The sequence below is a fragment of the Typha latifolia genome, chromosome 12, assembly GCF_019914945.1.
Source record: "Typha latifolia isolate L0001 chromosome 12, TyphaL0001v2, whole genome shotgun sequence".
NCBI classification, from domain to species: domain Eukaryota; kingdom Viridiplantae; phylum Streptophyta; class Magnoliopsida; order Poales; family Typhaceae; genus Typha; species Typha latifolia.
In genome coordinates this window covers 9,024,204-9,045,042 of record NC_133097.1, presented here as the reverse complement: position 1 = coordinate 9,045,042, position 20,839 = coordinate 9,024,204, and the positions used below count along the sequence as shown (strand labels likewise).

General features: G+C 40.0%; 5 protein-coding genes across 5 annotated transcripts; 2 read left to right on the top strand and 3 right to left on the bottom strand.

Moving 5' to 3' along the window:
• Nucleotides 1-1,584: 1,584 nt before the first annotated feature.
• LOC140798737 (WAT1-related protein At5g07050-like) lies at nucleotides 1,585-3,702 on the bottom strand. Its single transcript, XM_073152762.1, has 6 exons — nucleotides 3,391-3,702; nucleotides 3,208-3,270; nucleotides 2,982-3,098; nucleotides 2,475-2,889; nucleotides 2,242-2,393; nucleotides 1,585-2,152 (listed from the first exon to the last, which is right to left on the bottom strand). The coding sequence occupies exons 1-6, from the start codon at nucleotides 3,594-3,596 to the stop codon at nucleotides 1,903-1,905; spliced, it is 1,203 nt and encodes a 400-aa protein (XP_073008863.1). The 5' UTR covers nucleotides 3,597-3,702; the 3' UTR covers nucleotides 1,585-1,902.
• A 1,755-nt stretch (nucleotides 3,703-5,457) lies between these two features.
• Nucleotides 5,458-7,124, bottom strand: LOC140799372 (cytochrome P450 CYP94D108). Its single transcript, XM_073153683.1, has one exon. The coding sequence runs from the start codon at nucleotides 7,067-7,069 to the stop codon at nucleotides 5,567-5,569; it is 1,503 nt and encodes a 500-aa protein (XP_073009784.1). The 5' UTR covers nucleotides 7,070-7,124; the 3' UTR covers nucleotides 5,458-5,566.
• Nucleotides 7,125-9,064: 1,940 nt separating this feature from the next.
• LOC140799373 (F-box/kelch-repeat protein At5g26960) lies at nucleotides 9,065-10,821 on the bottom strand. The gene has a single exon (XM_073153684.1). It carries the CDS (start codon nucleotides 10,580-10,582, stop codon nucleotides 9,341-9,343), a length of 1,242 nt encoding a protein of 413 aa, XP_073009785.1. The 5' UTR covers nucleotides 10,583-10,821; the 3' UTR covers nucleotides 9,065-9,340.
• A 2,788-nt stretch (nucleotides 10,822-13,609) lies between these two features.
• Nucleotides 13,610-16,621, top strand: LOC140799060 (psbP domain-containing protein 6, chloroplastic). Its single transcript, XM_073153193.1, has 3 exons — nucleotides 13,610-13,993; nucleotides 15,247-15,563; nucleotides 16,138-16,621. Exons 1-3 carry the CDS (start codon nucleotides 13,648-13,650, stop codon nucleotides 16,306-16,308), a joined length of 834 nt encoding a protein of 277 aa, XP_073009294.1. The 5' UTR covers nucleotides 13,610-13,647; the 3' UTR covers nucleotides 16,309-16,621.
• Nucleotides 16,622-17,166: 545 nt separating this feature from the next.
• LOC140798564 (uncharacterized) lies at nucleotides 17,167-20,485 on the top strand. Its single transcript, XM_073152432.1, has 4 exons — nucleotides 17,167-17,485; nucleotides 19,061-19,667; nucleotides 19,789-20,065; nucleotides 20,208-20,485. The coding sequence occupies exons 1-4, from the start codon at nucleotides 17,332-17,334 to the stop codon at nucleotides 20,256-20,258; spliced, it is 1,089 nt and encodes a 362-aa protein (XP_073008533.1). The 5' UTR covers nucleotides 17,167-17,331; the 3' UTR covers nucleotides 20,259-20,485.
• The last annotated feature ends 354 nt before the right edge of the window (nucleotides 20,486-20,839 follow it).

Below are 20,839 nucleotides of genomic sequence, written 5' to 3'. Positions count from 1 at the left end.
GAGAGAAGCATCCATGTCTCTCTTCTAGAATCATGTAAATGGATTAATGATCTGCCTATGTCATTCTTATGCCTCTCATGAAAGTGGCATTCGCTTTCTCCTTTTGGAATCACTCCATTGATTGGTGAGTTTAATTCTCGCTACTGGAAGACGACTGCAGAGTTTGGTTCCATCAAAGTGGCAAATCCAAATTAGGACACTTCATGGAGAAGCTTAAAAAATGTTATGTTTGGTGAAAACTCTGACAAGTCTAGGATATATTCTTGTGAATCCTCCCTCAAAAAGGAATTGCTTGGCTATAAAACAATGCAACTATTGGTTGTTGGATAAACAAAGATTATGTTGAGAACCGTTGTTGCGTACATCACGCGAAGGTTCATCTTTTCTCTGCTTAGTGATCTCCATGCGAGCATGTAAATATATCAATGTTGTCAAGTGGCAGGCACTCTTAATAAACATTTATTATCTTAAGCCTCTGAAGTATAATAATTAATCAACATCTAATTATAGAGAGGGACATGCACCTTTGTGGATTTATTGAACAAATTACCGTCTTAGTGGGGCTATGTTGTGCAGGATTGGTTTGAACTAAAGTTACTGCAATACTTAGATATCTATGATGGCAATATCTTAGAAAACAAAGAATGAGAGATGCTCATAATAATATGTGACATTATCTTAAAACTAGTTTTGATCAACCTACTTATATCTTTTCTTCTTTATCTTATCCTCTTACATCCAATATTTCATACTTATCACCAAAATTCAATTACCATTTTACTTTTTATTTTAAAAAAATATTACTTTAATTAACTATTATGTTAATCATTATATCTCTCTTCTCTCTCTTTTTCTCTGTCTATCTACTATGAAGAATATTATAGTCATTCAATAAAATATCTCTTAAAACTTCTTTTTTTATCTTAGTCAAGTGCAATTATAGCATTACTAAATCCTTTTATAATTAAATATCATATTTTTCTAAAATAATTTAAGTTAATTTAGTTAAGTTCCAGAAATGAGCTTAGCTAACTCTATTTGGGAGGTATACCACTAGAAGGACTTGTCAAATAACACTAGAAGAATGTGGAGCATAAAATCTACAAGGTCATATAATTAGTGTTTCGCATGAATTAATGCTTAAGCTGATAGAGAACGACGGTTTTAATACTCTAACTATTACGGTTATTGTGTTTGGATGCCGTGCTCACCAATTTTTCTTCCTTTTTTTCAGAAAAAAAAAATCTTAAGTTGCTATATTATTGGAACTTCTTTATGTAGTTGATCTCTGTGTGATGGAATAACTTCTCTTGCACATCTAAGTAAATAATCAAATTTTAAGTAAAGTGTGAATAGGAGGCTGCATTAACTAGTCTCTGCTGTCACATACTTAAGTGCCATGTTTCACCTAGCAAAAGGTGACTGGAGTGATACACAATTATCCACAAAAAGATCCCTGAATCTTTCTTTAATTTGTATCTTGTTTTCATCTAATTCGGATGCTAAGAGTGCACTAATCCATTTAGTGGCATATGAATCCGAATCCATGGATCACAATCTGGATATAGTATTTGTAATTAAAGATAGTGCGAAGAAGATTTCCAATTTATATTCAAAAGATAAGAGACCACAAAACTCTTTTAATGACTTTATCTCAAGTTTCATTTGCTTACATGAAACACACCATCTCTTGAAAGCTCACTTCAAAGGAAGAAGGGAACATCATTCCCTCTTCTTCTTTTTCTTCCAAAAACAAAGCAAAACAAAACAAAAAAAAGGGTAAATTAGGATTGGTAATTAGATCAAGTACAAACAAAATGTCTGATCTTTTCGAGTCTTCTCTTCCTCTTAATTTCCTCTCTCTCTCTCTTTCTCTGTCTGTCTGTCTGTCTCTCTCTCTCCTCATGCAAGTCCTTCTGCCTTCATGTTAACTTCTGGGATTGAGATATGGGAAGTGGAATTGATGCCATTGGGTTTTTTGCCCTCCAGCTCAACCCCATTCATCTCTGTGACTGCTATGCCCTGTCCACTTCCTCCATTTGCCTTCAATGGCAGAGAGGTGGCCTCGGTGTCACTCTTCTCCTTGTACTCCTTGTACTTCCCCCAGAGAACTGAGTAAAGCCCCACTACAATCAACACAGCCCCAAGAACACTGCCAAGGCCACAAAAAGGAAAATTTGTTAACCAAATATGAAACACTTCTTCGTTATACATTAAAGGCTTAGGTGTAAACTTTTATACCCTCCAAGATATATCTTCTCTGCAAGGATGAAAGTGCCCATGACAGCAACTATGATCATCATCAGGGGGCTGAAGGCTGAGGCAAAGACAGGCCCTCTTTTTTGTATCACAAGCCCTTGTACATAGTATGCTACGCTAGAAGTCACAATGCCCTGCAACACATCCATCACAAGGTCATTAAAAACTCTTAAACTTATATATATACTGAGAGAGAGAGAGAGAGAGAGACTAACAGCATAGGCAGCAGCAAGGAGGTTCATGTCAAAGCCTATAACCCAAGCAGAAGGCTTGTGCTCCATTACAAGTGTGACAACAATGGCTTGGAGAGTGCCCACAAAGCAAATCAATGTTGTGAGAGAGAGCTGAGCAGAGTATTGCTTCAGTGTTACTGTTTGTAGAATGAACAGAGAAGCCCAGGCTAAGGTAGCTATGATGAGGAACATGGAGCCCAAGAACCAATCCTTGTCACCGGAGGCGGCGGCGGCGGCCGTCGGTACGTCCGAAGTCGGAGCATGACCATGCTGGGTTGATATCATCTTCATGATTGGTCCCTTGTACAGTGTCATCAGCATCGCGCCGGCCACCGTCACCAGAGTGCCGGCCACCTTCGCCTGGCATCTCACCTTCTTCATGTCTAACTTCTCCATCCTAGTTCAATTACTCAGTTATAGATCATAAACTAATAGTAATAAATTTTATATCATTAGAATCTATCCAAAGAGAGAGAAAAAAAAAGTTACCTGAATATAACAGCCATGACAAAAGTCATGGCTGGCAAGATGTTACTCATGGCACAAGAGAAGGTTGGGGATGTAAACTTCAATCCAACATAATAGAAGTTTTGGTCTATAACTGGCCTGTGAAAATGATAAGCAAATCAAATAATGTTACATATATAATTCTCATTTAAATAATCTTGCATGAGATGAATCATACGCATATATGTATGTATATATATATACTTACCCTAGCAGAGCTAGCACAAATATCTGCAGGAATACTGACCATGTCATCTTAGGCCTCACCTTCCTGTATACATTCATAACAAGTGACATCTAGTAAATTAATATATAGAACACTAAAACGTGAATAAGTTTAGCATGAAGTTGGATAAGTTTTGTTGTTGTTGTTGTTGTTGTTATCAAATACCTTTCGAGGATAAGAGCGAAAGGAGCAATGGATAGGGTGGCGAAGGCGTGGCGGTAGACGACGAGGACGTAATGGCTCATGCCACGGTTGAGGGAGACCTTGGTGATGATGTTCATCCCAGCATAGCCGAATTGGAGGGAGATCATGGCGATATAAGGCTTCATCCTCTGGAAGAAATCGCCGCAGAATTTCGGTTCGATCGCCATAATCGAATAAGATCAAGGGGAAGGAGGAGGAAGAAGGTGGAAGTATCTAAAGAGATAATAATGATAAGATACTAGCTAAGCTTGTGCAACTTCGCTTGTATGAGCTTTGGCTACTACAATGGCATGGCTTTTATAGGAGGGCAGTGAGGGGGTGGCAAAGCGGGGTTGCACATCAGTTGTGAGTAAGGTGGGGCCTCGGTTGGGGAGGTTAGTGGTGATGGGCTCCACGTGGCAGGTAGTGGGAGGGTGTGAGGATGGTGCGGGCTGATGCAGCTGAGTGGCGCAGGGGATCCGCACCAGGTGCGGGCTGGCATGCGGCGACCCGATTTTGGGATCCTACTCTGCTTAATTAGCAGCAGCAGCGAGTTAGAATTAGAATTAGAATAAGAATAAGAATAAGAATATATACACACACCTTTCAACTTTGGATAGGAGTAGACAAAGAGACTAATGATGCTTCCCCCTAACTAATACAAGATTAGTGCTATTGGAATTTTTATAACCGCATTGATATCCGACGTGGCCAATGGCCTTCGCCTACAGTGGTGGTTTACGTACAGGATTAATTATATACTTAGAACACTAAATAGGCAGACTCTAATAATTTTAGTGTAGGATTTTAGAGGATGCAGTCTAAACTATCACGTGTAGATTAGTGTGTCCTGCACCAAAGATTTTGTCTTATAACTACTTACTTTGATTTTTGAGTAAAATTATGCATTAGCTATATATATAGTAAATCATTAAGTTTAGAAGAAAAAGTTGCTTGATTTTAGGCAAAACTACAGTTACCCAATATATAAATCCTGATGTGGATGAGCTAATTGAGCTCTTTGAAAGAAAATACAAGAGGTTTTGATGCTGGTAATTAATTGGTGAGCTGCATGCGGGAAGCTTTGGACGGACATGCAAGGGGGGGAACAAGAAGTAAGATGTGTGGTCTCTCCCAAAAATGCCACAGGGATGGTAATCATGGGCGGCCCAAAAGCCATGGGAGTTGCGAAATAAGGAAGGAAGGCCAGTGTACGTGGTGAAGACTCTGGTGATTGTCATCCCAAGTGCCAACAAAGTGGAGGAAGAAGAAGGAGGAGGAGGAGGAGGAGGAGGCTGGGTGTCTTTTGGCCTGGGAGATCTGATAGTGGGGCTGGGCTGGTGGCAGTCACCACCATCACTTGTAATTTCTTGCTGCATAAATGTGGGCATTTGCCATTTCAATGTCCTCCACTATCAAATCTTTTTTATATTTCTCTATTTTATAAGAGTACTGACATCCATCTCATAAACTAAACTTTCCCCCTTAATACATTTTTACTTTTAATTTGAACTCTAATTTGTCACTTTTTTTCTAGAATACTGGTACATGTCTTTTATTAAAAAAAATTATTTATTTGACGAAGCAGTTCGAATGTATGGTTTCCTAATTTTTAAAGATGGCCGAGTCATCACAAAATTGCTTGGAATATATATAATAACGTAGACAAGAAAGATGACACATTATGCAACATAAAAACTTTGAGTTAAAAGTAAATAGCGATTTGCATGCTTCCCAGAAGCCTTTCTCTCTCTCTCTCTCTCTCTCTCTCTTCCCTGTCCGTAACTACTACCTCATTGAGATAGGCATTGCACTCCTTAGTGATGAATGACTAGCTCTATTACTCCTATTAACAAAGGAAGAATGACGAAAGTAAGTACTTGGCTTTTGGATTCGGTTAGGCACTAAAAAAGAATGTTAGCTACTTTTGTGTAAAGATAGTTAGGCGTTTGTGATGCGTCCATGTAACAAAATTCCAGCATGCTTTTTTTTTGTAAAGTTTTAGGCTACTAGTCCACCACCTGTTTGATAGTTTGCTTCTTCCAGAACTCCTCCTGACCATTTAAATACATTTCAATGCAAACTATCAAAAAATTCTCACCAACCAAAACAAATCATGGACAACATTGCTTGGGTTATAACATCTAAAACATATACGCTACTCCTCTGTCTTCATGACCTTAACTGGCAATCCTCCTTTCATCCTAAGAGTCAGTGATAGTATATGCTCTGGTGTGCCCTCCTTGCCCACAACACTAATCTTAAACCTCTCAAGCACACAAGCTACTATGGACTTCATCTGTATGTAAGCCATCTCTTTCCCCAAGCACATCCTCGGCCCGGCGTGGAACACCGGATACCGGAACGGGCTTACCGGCTTAAATACGCCGTCTTCCAACCACCTCTCTGGCTTATACTCATTGCAATCCTTCCCCCATATGGCCTCCACCCTTGCCATGGCATAAGCACTGTATGACACAAACCATCCTTTGCCAACGAACGTGCCGTCTGGCATGGTATCGTCGCCGCCGCACGACTGTGTGTCCATGGCCACAGGCGGGTATAGCCTCAGTGACTCCGATATCGCGGCGTGGAGGTAATGCATCTCGCCGAGATCTTCGTAGCTGAAAGTAGTAACACTTGAATCTTGATTCGAAGCTCGAATCGACTTGACTTCTTGAACTATCTTATCTGCAACGTCGGGTCTTGTTGATATGATCCAGAAGAACCATGTCAACGCCGACGACGTAGTCTCCCGACCGGCGAGGATGAAGTTCGTCACAACGTCACGAAGGCTCTCTTCATTGTGTTCTCCATTAAATGCGAAGCGCGAGAGGAGATCGTTTTTGTGCTTAATTGCTTTCTGCTCTCTTGCGCGAATGATCTTCGCGGAGTAGTTATGAATGACTGAGAACAATTCTCTCAGCCGCCTCTCGGAGCCGATGTTGAGTATCTTCTTGATCCTCCAGGCTACTTTGATTGGAGACATGAACCGATCCATTACAAGATTCTGCGCTTCTCCGAAGGCTTTCATAAACTTCATATCGGCGTCGCCACTGGTGAGGCACCCCGGGTCTTCGCCGAAGGCGACATTGCAGATGTTATCGAATCCGAAGCGTTCGAGAACACCTTGGAGGTCGACGATCTCATCTTTCTCTTGCGCACTCCTCAACAATGGCAGGAGACGTTCAACAATCTCGAACTGCACCGTTTCCACCACGAAGTTGCGAAGCGACCTCTTGTTGAATTCAAAGCTCGCGGCTTTGCGTTGCCGCCTCCACTGCTCGCCGTCGGAGTTGAAGATGCCATGGCCGAGGAAGTCTTCGAGCATGGAAATAGAGAGCTTCCCCTTCGGGTAGTTGCCAAAGTTGGTCTTGAGCATGTGTTCGACGTTGAGGGGATTCGCGGTGATCACACCGCCGACGAGTGCCGCAGTCTTGAATCCCATGGTGTGGGTTGGGCTGCAGATGAGGATCTCCGTCGACCATTCGAGGAATCGGTGCCGGTTTCTGATGTAGTGGGGAAGGTAGCCGAGTATAGGGTAGGATTTGAGTCCATGGGTGATGGGTGTTTTGGCCGCGTCTTGGTGGAAGAAGAGGTAGAGTAAGAGGGGAAGGAGGAGGAGGAGGAAGAAGAGCGACTGGAGAAGGAAAAGCTCCATGAGTTGAATTCTGAGTCTATCAAGATTGAGATTTGTTTTTATATAATTGGGATTGAGATTGAGAGAAATATAAAAATGGGGAGGGATAGCTTCAGAGACTGGGCATGTGACATTAGGATTCTTGATGAACAAGAAACTTCCTTGGTGCCCATGGATTTGAAGGATGGTATTGGAAGGATCAATTGTTAAATTGTAAGTTGACTAGCTTCAGGAACCATTACAAAGTGATGAACTTCTTATTTGAGATCTCACTTCAGATTGCTCAGATGGGGATCAGGGTATAGAGGAACTTTGATAGGACTAGTTCTCATCCTGCATCAAACAAACACTGCATTGAGACAGAGAAATGGAAATTAATCAAAAGAATAGACAAATTTTCATACTTGAAAGTGTTTCTCACTCTAGTGTAGCATGAACAGTGGCTTGAAAGTTGTTTGATTGAGCAGATACATTCTAAAAGAAAAAGGAAACACGATAGGCCTACATGCCACCAGTGTTTTTTACATGAAATAAGACTAACCCAGCTGAGGAATAGTTTGAATTGATTAAGATCAAGCTCATTTCCCTTAGCTCGGCTCCACTTTAGTGCAGATCTTCCACCAGGTCTTTGCATTCCGCAACCGAGCCATACTTGCGTGCTAAGTGATTTCCTAAACTCTAAACCTTAAACCCTAAATCCTATACCGCCCTCCTATCACTTTGTTAGAGCAAAAAGCAAATCCCCAGAGACAGCCTGAGATCCAAGAGCTACAAAAATTAGAATAGTGCTTAACTAACCATGTAAATTGCAGAAAACAATCCATTTGATATGAGTGGGAAAAAGGGATTCGAATATAAAGCAATTCGTGCTTGCAGAGAAGAAATTTGCTGAATATGTAACATATGATACGAAATCTAGGTTTAGATGCAGTTTAAACAAAAAATGCAAGGACAAAGAACAAAAACAATATAGAATGAACAATGAGATCAAAAAGCTAAAGAAATGGTTAAATTTTGAAGCAAAAGCAGTCTCAAATTTCCTGATCATTTATCCATTCCTACTCACCTGCTGTACTCCTTACTCTGCTATATATCTATTTTTTCAAATTCACTGATAACAACCATGCAGCATATTTTTAAAATAGAAACAATTCTTCTTGAAATTAAAAATAAACAAATTGACGTCAAGATATCACTTAACCGAGCCAGATATCTGAAGGAACACAGTCAATCCATGGTCCTTAATGGCCTTTTGTAAATCAAATGAAGAGCAATTTATTGGTACAGCTTTGATAAAATAAGGTTCTAACCTTCTCGACTTTGGAAATTGTAAAGATCAATAGAACCAAAGGTCCTCCTCTGGATACAAGCAATTTCATTTCATAATAGTCCCATTGCTCAACTTTCATCCCATCAATTTATTGAAGAACATGAAATGCCAACTGCTAAGATCACCTTCATGGTCAGCTTCAATTTCTCAATGTGGCTTTATTCAGAAATTTTAACTTCAGCAAATAAGAGATTGAAAACAATTAATATAGTCTTGTTATAGATCATAAATCAGAGTCCACATTAATCTCAAAGAAAAAAGGAGTTATTTTGCACCTCTTTCGTACAAACGAGGGTATAAAGTGCAAAAAATTTCGACCTGATTTTCCGTAATCTACCACGAGAACATCAAATCATCAAAACCCATCACGCGAATCAGGAAAGAAGAAAATAAGAGTGGTGAGTCCAGCTTACCAGAGAAGGAAGAAGGGGGAGAGAGAGAGAGAGAGAGAGCTCGAAGGGAAGGAAAGGAACAAGGAGTATTTCGACGAAGAGGAGAAACCTGACTTCCGAAATAAAGCACTTGGAGTCGATTGAAAAGTTGAGTGGTGGATTATGATTGAGAAACCGAAGTTGACTAGCTAATTATCCAAGGCAATCCATCTGGAACTATTATAAAGTAGCTTTATTATGAAATAATTTGTCGTTAAACTAATGATTTCGAAGAAACAAACTAAGAAGGACAAATAATAAATTGATCCAAATTAACATTCGAAAGCTGACCAACAATTGAATGTAACAAATTCCTCAATCTTGCAAGATTTATCCTTCCACTAATCTTGCATACAGAACAATTTTCTTTCCACTAATGACACCAAGCATCTTCGGAAATTTTAAAAAAAAAAAAAGCAGTACCCCAAAAGGAAATCCATATCATTTTGGATGGCGTACGGCTAAGATGAACTCCAAACAACGAAACCACCACCAGTAAACGTACGCGCGTATAGAGCTACGCGGCGCACGCTAGCACTCGACGCCGGCGCAGGCAGCGCGGCGAAACCCGGGCGGGAGATCCGGGCCCCGAGTCCACTCACCGCCCGGTATGTCGTACACCAGCACCGCCCCATCCGCCGACGCCGCTGCCTCGTCGACGGTGCCGCCCCTGACTGCCGACACGTGTACGACCGCCGCCATCCTGTCCGCTCCCACAGCGGCGCAGCTGAAGAGGACCGCGCCGCCGAGACCGACTCTGCTCGGCACCGGCGGCGGATCGAGCCGAGTCCAATCGCCTCCCCTTCTCCCCCTTCCTCCCACCTCCCACCTCCAAAACGAGATCTCCACCGCGTGGCTCGCCAGTATGTACACATGCTCCCCCACCCCGCACGCGCCGACCACGCACCCGCCCCCGGGCACCGCGCGCGGCCGCAGCCAACCCCTTCCCGCCACGTGGTACGCGTCTACCGAGCCAGCGCACACGTGCGCGTCGAGCGCCCGCCCCGACCCAACCCTAAGCCCTCCGGCGACGTAGAAGACACCCCCAGCGGCGGCGCCAACGCAGCCGTAGCGGCGGCGGGGGGCTTCGGCGATGACCTTCCATTCGTCGGCGGAGGGATCGTACTCCTCGACGGCGGAGGTGCGGGAGGAGCCGCCAGCGACGTAGATCTTGCCGGCGATCGCGGCGGCGGCGAACTTCTTACGGGGGAAGAGGGTAGGGGAGCGGGAGGCGATGTGACCGGTCCAGGTGTCGTAGAGGATGGTGGCGCCGCGGCCGATAAGGTAGACCGAGCGGCCGACGGGGACGGCGCGGGCGTGGGAGAAGGATCCGGATCCATCGGATATCTGAGGAGAGAAGGGAAGGGGGAAGGCGGTTACCTCCCATGAATCTGCAGCAGTGGAGGCCAGGGGGAGCGTAGCGGAGGTGAGGACGGCGAGATCGGAGACGGAGACGGCATGAATGGATCGGCGGAGGCGGCCATGGAGGCGACGGAGGTGGAAGAAGTCAGGGCTGTCAAGGAGGAGAGCGAAGCGGCGGCAGACAAGCGGGAGGGAAGGGAGCGAGCTCGACGATACCCTACCGAGGCACTCGAGGAGGAGGTCATCAGGGAGGGAGAAGATCGGGGCGGCAGCCGAGGAAGCTACGACGGCTACGGAGCTTCGATGTCCGCGGTGGCTCTCCGACGATGGGTTGGCAATTTCTCGTCGAGGATCGGGGATACAAGACTTCACGAGCCACGAGAAGCTCCGAGAATTGCAGCTCTCCGCCATGCGAGTGTTCGACGGAATCACCCGAATCGCCTCCCTTTTTCTTTTCCTCTCCTCTCTTTCTCTTTTCCCTTTTCTTTTTCCGATGCTCGCTTTTGATTCGTTGGCGAGATAGTGGAGTTTATGCTTTCCCCGAGGCGCCAAATCTTGCTTAATTATAATTTAGAATTTAGAATCGTTCCCCTTTTAAATTTCAAAATCCGGTGGAAATCGTTTCCATTTTGGGCTAATTGGCGACGTATCGAGCTAGTGAATAGTTTATTACTTGCAGTGGGATTGGATTGGGCATGTGATGTTAGAAGTAGAGTGTAGGTGTCGTTTGTGTAGATGCCAGCTAATAGGCTTTGGAACCATCGGTTAAATTAGTGTTCTTAGAGCGACAAAATTCGGCAGATAGAAGAAGACAAACATACTGTTCAATGTAACAGTGCGCATATGATTGTTGTTCTTGGTTGGTTACAGGTTACAGGTTACAGGTTACAGGTTACAGGTTACAGGTTACAGGTTACAGGTTACAGGTGAATTATTCACAAACAAAGGTTCCTACGGAGTGGCACTGATGTAATAGAAAACCAGTAATGTAGCCACCAACCACCAGTGCAACTGTGGAAGATGTATTTGGGCGGTTATGGTTCATTTGTATGTGAGAGTTAGCTCAATTGAATGAGGATTGGTCTCATTGTTTGGCTTAGGAAAAAGATAAAAAAAGACATTGATGTGATAATTGCTGGGGTGACTGATCACTGCCGTAAGGACCACAGTCCAGTCCAATCGCGGTTGGATAAGAGCGGGAAAGAGCATCATCTGAACGTAAATACTCTCGTCCCATGGCTGCGCTCCTATCTTCGCTTCCCCTCCTCCTTAATGCTCTTCTTTCACCTCTTCTTCTTCTCGCCATTAATTTACTTGATGGATAGATTAAAAAAATAAGGCAAATACTTCAATGCACCTTTAAAAATTATAATCTTAATTCAACGGCTATAATAGCCAGTTTAGAAAAAGAGTATATCAGTTAAGAAGATTAATTACGCGTGCCTAACTTTCCAATTTTCTTGTTATACCCTTGAAGATCTTAACTATTAGATCTTCATCAAAGTAATTGATAAGTACGGAAGAAGCGCTCTACATGTTTTTTCCATTAATATTTCTCTCTTAAATATAATTATGCCTTAATTATAGGAGATATCATTTAATATTAAATAATTTAAATTTGATTGTTTGGAGATAAACTTTAATTTAAATATAATTCTCTATCTCTATCTATTAAAATTTAATTTAAATCAATCTTAAACTAATGGGAGATATATGTAAATAATAAAAAATAATTAAAAAGATAAAATGTAATTAAAATTTCATCAAGTTAATTATAAAAGACATCAATACCCTTATTTTAATATATATACATTACTCTCAGTTAATGATATATATGTCTTTTACTTAATAAAATATTAAGATAATATAATTGTTAAAAAATAATGTGCAAGATTATATATTTACCTGCTAAACCGGTAATATCTTTCATTCCTATTATACCCTTAAAGATCTTAACCGTTAGATCTTCATCAAATTGATTGATAAAGAATTAATTTGATTGCATGGAAGAAACCCTCAAAAAATAAATAAAGATTAATTTCCCATAGCTATAGCTTTACAAAGGAAAGACAACTATGCAGCAAAAGTTTTTATTTTATTTTTAATTGAAGCTCAACTCAAATTTCACAATGAAAAAATTTACCGACCATAGACTGACGACAACTATGTATATATGTATATTCATAATCATTAGGTTAGACTCATTTTGAAAATGGGCTTTAATTAAGGTCGATCTCTCCTCAAGTTAAGCTAGATTTGAGATGATCTCAGTCTAAAAAAATAAACTATTCTCTCATTATTTTAGGAATAAGATTAAATTTAAAATATGTAATTATTTTTCTTATTCCTAAGAGCTTAAATGGGAAACTTCATCTCAAGCTCGACTCAAAATTAATTTTAATTTTATTTTTATTTTGAGAATCAACCTCAAGTTAGCTCAACTTGAGCCGCGCACTAACAAAGCTCGAGCTTGAATCAAAAGTTTATTTATCAAGCCATACACTAGCCTCATAGTTGGACCTAGCATGAGTTGAGACGGTAGTGACGGTGGTAGTGGCTTGAGGAGGAGAAGGCGGCAACTTGAGCATAAAGGTAGTGGAGGAGTCTTGTCGAAGGAGGAAGAAGAGGTGACAGCTTCAATAGGAGGTGGTGGAGTTGAAGGAGAAGAAGAAAGAGGAAGAGGCTTGTTTACGATGGTGGAGAAAGAGGAGAAGGCTGGCTGATGATGGAGGAGGAGGACCTGATAGGTTGACAGCTTGAAGAGGAGAAAATGATCAGTTTGGAGTCGAGGTTTGTGAATGATAAAGTTAGGGTTTGAATATTAGAAGATGAATTTATATCAAGCCTATCAAGTTGAACTAAAGCAAGCTAACTCCGCCTCACGCTTAGCTTGAAATTCAAATTCAGCCTTAAGCTAAAGCTCAAGCTCAGCTATTTTAACCAAGCTCGAGCTGCTCATATATTTTGACACTCATAATTCTTCCTAAAATAAAGTATTTATTTCTAAGAATAACTATTTTTATATTTACCTGTATTTTAGAATAATAGTATAATAATTACTTTTGATGCGATATAAAATAAATAAAAATTAGAAATTTGTTATTTTGTTTCTTATAAAATTTTCATAAACATTTTTTGATTTGATATAAAATAGGTTAATGAGATAGATATCAAATAAATTAGTAATTGAGTTAGTATAAGATATAATTTTAATAAATAATATTTATATTTTAGAATAAGATTAGTATAATATTTAATTATTATTTTAAAAATTTTAGAATAAAAAAAATATTCATAAAGTGAAAGAGGGCATATTAGATAAGCCGAACTCCGAGAGGACTTAGGAGGCTCGGCTCGGCTCGTTTAGGCGTCCAGCGCAACTCCAATATTGGATGGATAAGAGCGGGAGAGAGCGTGATCCAAACCCAAATATATCAAACACTCTTATCCCTCCTCTCCACTCCCTCTTCTCTCCAATGGCCGCTCCCATCTCCAAACTCTTCTCCTCCTCCTCTTCAATCCCAACGCCGACATCTCTTCGCTCCTCTTCCATCCCTTCTTCTCCTCCCATTGAATCCATCTCCGTCGTCTGCAATCCCAAGAAGCCATTGAAGGATTCCTCGAAATCGCTTCTTGCCTCAGTCGCCACTAGTCGGAGGGATTTGATCGGGGGAATCGCTTTGGCTTCCGTAATCCTGAAGCGTCCCTCAGTATCGGAGGCTAGGGAGGTCGAGGTCGGGTCGTATCTGCCGCCGTCGCCCTCCGATCCGTCCTTCGTCCTCTTCAAAGCCACTCCCAAGGATACTCCGGCTCTTCGTGCTGGTAATCGCTTTCATCTTAAATCCCAAATGCTTCGAACCATATAATGGGCATAATTGGTTATCGAATCATATTTGTGTGCAATTTTAATTTATTGACATTAACTTGGTGAATTGTTGTTTTCCGATCATCTGATAAGTAAATCTGGCATGAATATGGTCATCTTAATTCATCATATCCTGTATATGCAGATAAGAACAGTGTGATCAATGACTTAGGAGTCAAATAGTTTCCTAGTGGAAACAAATTAGATATTCTCTAGGAACTATTGATCCAGTTACATACACGTGTATATAATCACGCATATAGAAATTGAAAATTCCACCCTCTAAATACTTATATATCTATCTATTTTGTAGATTTCCTCTCCTCATGAACCTTTTTGAAAAAACTATTGATACGTGGATATATCTACCCAAAACCGGATAAAAAATTATGGATCCAAACTCGGATCAAACCAATCACTAAAAAATCGTACCAACTTACAAGACTCGACTTACAGACAGATCGTCGATTCACACGACTTTATCTTACGCAATTTTGATAGCTAAACCCCATAATTCATTGCTTTCTGTAATTGATTTCTAATTTTCAACCCTCGAGATTGATCTTCAACTATGGTAGCTCTTAAGATGAATCATTTCAATATAGAAGAAGAGTAAAATCTTCGTCGGTGAAAAATGTTGTTTCTTCTCAAAGTAATAGCCGATCTCTTCTAGAGTTAGGGCATCCTAACTCTTATATATCTTATAAAGATAAGGTCAAATCTAAGTTAAATTAGGTCTCACGAAATCTCATATTTTACAAAATTCTATGGCCCCATTCGAACTACCTCCAAGTATGTTCAAACGAGTAAAATAATTATGTGTACATTAGAACAACTTCGAATAGTATGCAGTATGCGTTCAAATGGCCCAGAGTGCATTCGCACTGATTTATATGCTTCAAATCTAAAAAATCTTCAAATCAAATTTTATCAAATTTGTAGATATACTCATATACATGTATAAAAGTACTTAGAATATTTTGTATATATTTATCAATACTAAAAATCTAATATTTTTAAATGAATTTTGGAACTTGATTGGTATTGTTTCCGGTTCACATTAACATTTGTAATGTCCAATAGCTAATTAAAGTATCACAAGATTCTAAATTTGCTTTCTTTTGTGGATTTCATCAATTACCTGCTTGCGGTTTATTTATTGTTTCTTATGTTATATATGAGAACTTACATAGCATTCTGCTTCTTCTAGGCAATGTGCAACCTTATGAATTTATTCTTCCTCCTACTTGGAAACAAATACGAATTGCCAACATACTATCTGGAAACTACTGCCAGCCAAAATGTGCTGAACCTTGGGTGGAGGTGAAATTTGAAGATGAAAAACAAGGAAAAGTTCAGGTGGTGGCTTCCCCCTTAATCCGTCTGACTAACAAACCAAATGCAACAATAGAAGACATTGGAAGCCCTGAGAAGTTGATCGCTTCTCTTGGTCCTTTTGTCACTGGAAATACATTTGATTCGGACGAGCTATTAGAGACTTCCATTGAAAAACATGGTGGTCAAACGGTATTTTTTCTTTCTCAAACTCCCTCTTTTAGTTTTTCTAATCCTTTTTCTTTATTGCAATTTTACCATCTTGCTGTTTAGAGAGATTGCTTGCAGAACATAAGATACCATCATCCCTATTATTATCCTGAACTCAGTTTGAATGATATCTTTTGAAAAGTTAACTGCATCTTAGAGGGATAAACTAAATTGGTTTATCATAGATTCTTAAACCGCGAAATTCTTGGGGGCTATTCAACAACAGCTCATCTGTTCTCGTCATTAGCTTTAGATGGTATTAGTAAGTATTTTTGGAGTAGTTCTGCAATAATGAGTTATGCAATCTTTTTTCCCCTAAATTAGCATGAGGTAACTTAACAAATTATTTGTTTGAAATTTCTTCCTCCGCTTAAATTTTCACAAATTGCTTTCAACACATGAAAGCTCTTATTCTTGCTAATTCTAATGTGGCACCAATCAAGATACATTGTTAAATGTCTGAAGTTTTATGACTTTATATCTCTGAACAAATAATCTCTTTCTTGTATCTCTCAAGTACATTCAGCTTCTGATATCTTTCTATTGGCAAGTGCAGTATTACACTTATACGCTCGAGACTCCATTTGCCCTGACGGGCTCGCACAATTTGGCAAAGGCGACTGCCAAGGGAAATACTGTTGTTCTATTTGTTGCCAGCGCCAACGACAAGCAGTGGTCCTCATCTAAGAAGACCCTTAAAGCGATGCTAGATTCATTTCAGATCTAGTAATTGTAAATGAAGTAATAAAACTGAGAGAGCAAATGCTCTTAGATGTAAACATTGTCACTTTTTGTATATGTGAATCGCAGACAGAACTGTGGAAGCACAATATGACCTAATGGATGTAAATCTCGTGTAAGAAAAGGGAACAAGTTTTGACATGTTGGTATCATTGTAATACTTCATGAAAGAACAATGATTTTTCTTCTGTTTGTGTAAAGATAAAATTGTTCTGCGATCAAATTTGTTTCGAATGATTGTGGTGAACTATATTTCGCAAATTGTGCTATTTATGCCGTGATGCTGTGTAAATTTTAAACTAGTTCACAACACCTGATCAGTGAGTAGGACTTGACAAAATTTTCAACTTAATTCTTGCTGATGCTGCTATTTTCGACTCAAGAGTAAGTGTCTTCAATTATTTTCATATGTAATAGCCATACAGAGAGACGTTTGCACTAAATTTTTCTTAAAGTTTTGAAATAGTAAGATTAAGTTTTTGAAAAATGAGTGCTTATATTTTCTAAGCACAATTTATATAGAAGGTCTATGCAGATCCATTAGAATAATGTTGGTCAAAGACTTGGAGTAATATAACTTGGGACAAAAGTTTTAAATAATTATTATCGAAAGGTTTCAAAATAATATAATTATGGCTACATTCCTTAAAATATCGTACTTAAGTCTTAAAATAATAGACCAGATCTGGACGGCCCAGATCTACCCATCTAGATCCAAAACCAAGTTCTAGAACCCACTGCTGTCACTCCCACTGATTTCCCATCCAACGGCCAGGACCTCTCCACTTGGCCGAAGCTATTGTATTGTGTAATAAGAAAAAAAGAAGGAAAACAAGACTAATTCGGATTTTGTCGTCTCTCGAGTCTTAAAGATAGGGCGTAGTCTTCGCCTTTAGCCTTTCGCCTCTTTCGCCACAAAACAAAAGAGAGAAGGGAAGAAATTTTTAGAGAGAAGAGAAGGAGAAGAATTCTATCTCCATCTCTCTCTCGTTCTCTCTCTCTCTCTATTATGCCAGAGGGAGGCATGGAGTCTCCGGAGAGCTGCTCGGCCGGCCCTCAGGCGACGGTTTTCGGCGCCGGTGAGAAGGAGAGGGAAGGACTCGTCTCGCTTGTGGATCCTTTCCTGGTCGAGGCTCTTGAGAATCCCCGGCATCGGCTCACCGGTTTGTGATTTGCTTGAAAGCTGCTTACTTTGATTGATTTTTTTAGGGCGGGGTTGGAGGGTTGGAATTCGCGTTAAGATTGGGTCCTTTTCTTTCGTTATGGGCCTTGGAGAGTTGATTTTTGCTTCGACTGAATCTGATTACTCGGTGGGATTTCTTCTTGAGTTATTGGTTTTAGGGTTTCTGTGCGTAGATCTTGGAGTAGCTGGTGGAATTACGAACTGAGACCAGAATTACCTTGCTTTGTTTACTGCGCGTGTGTGCGTGTTAATTTTGGTGGGTTATTTGATGTTTAGGGTTCTAGCTGTTGCATTTCTTGCGTGTTTGTTTCTTCCGTTGTTGCTACCTTAAGATCTGTTTCTCCAATTTGGTGTTGCCCTGATATGATTACATTAAGCAATTATTTGATATTTAAACAAGGGAAAGACACCATGAATGAATGCTTATTTCAGTAATTTGTGGGTTCCTACTGAAGTATCTAGTTGATGCGCATAGGCGTTGCACTTCATGTACTTTTCTTTGAAGTAATTGTTGTCTTTCCATCTTCTAGGTCCATACTCGGTCTTGCAAGTATGTCATCTAGGAATCTAATAGGTATCAATTATGTTCAAGCAAACCCCTTACTTATTTAGCACCAATTAGTCAGAGTTGGCTTTAGTATAGGGATCTTTTTCTGCAATCCAGATCCATTAAGTGTAAGATTCTTTGCTAAACTAAATGTTCTTATGTTTTTTGTCACTAGGACATCAGTTTTGGCCTGTCGACCAGAATAATATTATCATAATTATAGTCTCAATCCAGTAGTGCTTCATATGGTCTTAGTATATATGCCCAACACCACAATATATTGTCTATAGAAGCTGCACCAACTTCTGTTGGATATATTAATTTATTACCCTACCTTTCCTAGGGAAGTTCCTTTCTTGTCTATCTTAACTCATCACGTCTAAACTCAGCTTCTGCGTATGTTGTTTCCCAGTTGCTTAACATTCTGATCCATAGTTAGGTTGTAAATATCTTGCTAGATTTCCTTTTGATATCAGAGGTATATGACCTTCACACAACAACCTAGAGACTCTTCTTCTTTTCAACCGTCATTCCTTAATTCTATTTGCAATATCTTCGTAAATCCCCCTCTTCTTATTACTAATCCAATATAACGGAACTACTCCTTAGGTACTTCTATTCTGCGAGGATAATTCTTTCACCATCTTAATATATCAAATTTACGTACATTACTGGGACAGTGCACAATGTTATTGCAAATTGCTCGAAAAGATAAATTAGGTTTACTGTCTGTAGGTGCCAACAGCGTTCCTTTCTGGTACAAATAGGATTGCAATAAATTGTGGTCATTGCACTATGGAATAGGTGCATTTATTCGATCATTAGCAATACCTGAAATTCCCATATCTTGATTTAGTCTACCCACCTTGAGTTTTATTTGGAGTTTAAATTTCTTGGAATAATTACAAGAGTATGATTTAAGTATTTAACGTGATTGACATCTTAAATTCTTTTTAGCTCTTGTATCTCCATTCATTAATCTTAAACAATTATTTATTTCTACTGCAGTTCTACGGATGGAGTTGGACATTCAGAGATTTGTGCAAAACTCTGATGTACACCAATTTGAATTCCAGCATTATCCAACATCATATTTAAAACGTTGTGCACATCGTGTCGCTCAACACTATGGGTTGCAGACCATGGCCTTAGACAACAGCATAGATGGTCAGGGTAGTAGGGTAATTGCAAGGAAGACACCGAGTAGTAGATTTCCAGCTGTCTTCTTATCTGATATTCCTGCACAACAGACTGAAAAGGTCACTAGTGGACAAGTTAAGATTGCAATTCGTCAAAGGCCAAGAGGAGCTTCCTCCAGTGATGCCGCAGAACTAGTTAAGAATGGCGGTATGCGGAGTATGGAAGAGCGGAAGGAGGAATATGACAGGGCTCGTGCCCGGATCTTTAATGGTTCTAACAATTCAGTAGCAGAATGGTCACCATCATTTCCGTCATCTGAAAGCAAAAATGTCTATGCCATCAGGGAGGATCAGGAAAGTCAGAAGGCTACTGAACAAATTATCAGAACTTCTAAAGATGGTGGATATTCGATTGCAATTTTTAGAGACCGAGAGAAGGACCGAACAGATCCTGATTATGACCGGAGCTATGAAAGGTAGCAAAGTGCCTGCAAAGTACTAAGCATCGTAATATTTTCATATATTAAATCCAAGATAATAGGTCTTCTTGAAAATATGGGCTTTCTGTCGTGCTGAGTATATCATAAATCTTTGTAGGTATGTTAGAGGTCTCACACTCGGGCAGAATTTTGGTATGGGGTCCCACACTGTTCTTCATCCTCCTTTCCCACAGTATGAGGCAGGCATCTCTCAATTCGGTGGTCATTTGGCGAGAAACCAATCTCCAGGGAACTACATGTCTAAACCCGATGTGAACCCCTTTACTGCTACTGGAAGCAATCAAACTTTCAAGAATTCCGTCTACATGCAATGGCCTACCCCAGCTATGATGTACGCAAACTCGTATGAGCACATGAGACATGCCATTTTTCAGGTTGGTGTGAGATTCTTTTTCAATTTATCATGTTTCTGTTGCTAGAATGATTGAAGAATGTTTCTGTTTCTAGAATGATTGAAGATGATTGTTGCTTTTTTCGTTTTTCTTTTCCTAACGAAATAATGTTAAACTTGTGCAGGCTCCATTCTATCAGCAGCCACTGAGCTTTGAGCATACTCGGAAGTGCTAGTAGATTATATAGTATTCTAGCTACTTACCTTACTTTAGGTACAGTAGACTAGACTTTGAGACTGTCGGAAATTATGTCTTTTCACTCTTTCTTGACTTCAATATTTTGTGGCAAACAAACATTAGCACTTGTGGCCTTTTGCTGTTAATTCTGGTTAAGTTATTTCCTTGAGAGCTTGTATCCTTTGTCATCCCAATCTTATTCAATGGACCATCACCTTATTCGTATATTCCAAGCTTACTATTGTCTTGAAACGAGATCAAAGGATGAAGGATCACCAAGTCGAGTCGTACATGTATAAATCCGAATTAATGTCGTGGATCACTCTTGAAATGTATTATGTATATATATTATATAGAGGAAGGAAAAAAAGAAGTAAAAATGAAAGAAGATAGACTTGTTCTATTGCGGTAGGTATGGCAATAAATACGATGACATCAACTCCAAACCTACAAAGTCTCCGGATTACGATGTAAGAAGAGTAGATGATAAGGAAACAAAAATCGTAGATGATAAGTGTTTGACCAAACTCCAAACCTACAACAATCAAAACGAATACTCTACGTGTTAGCCTGTGGCTT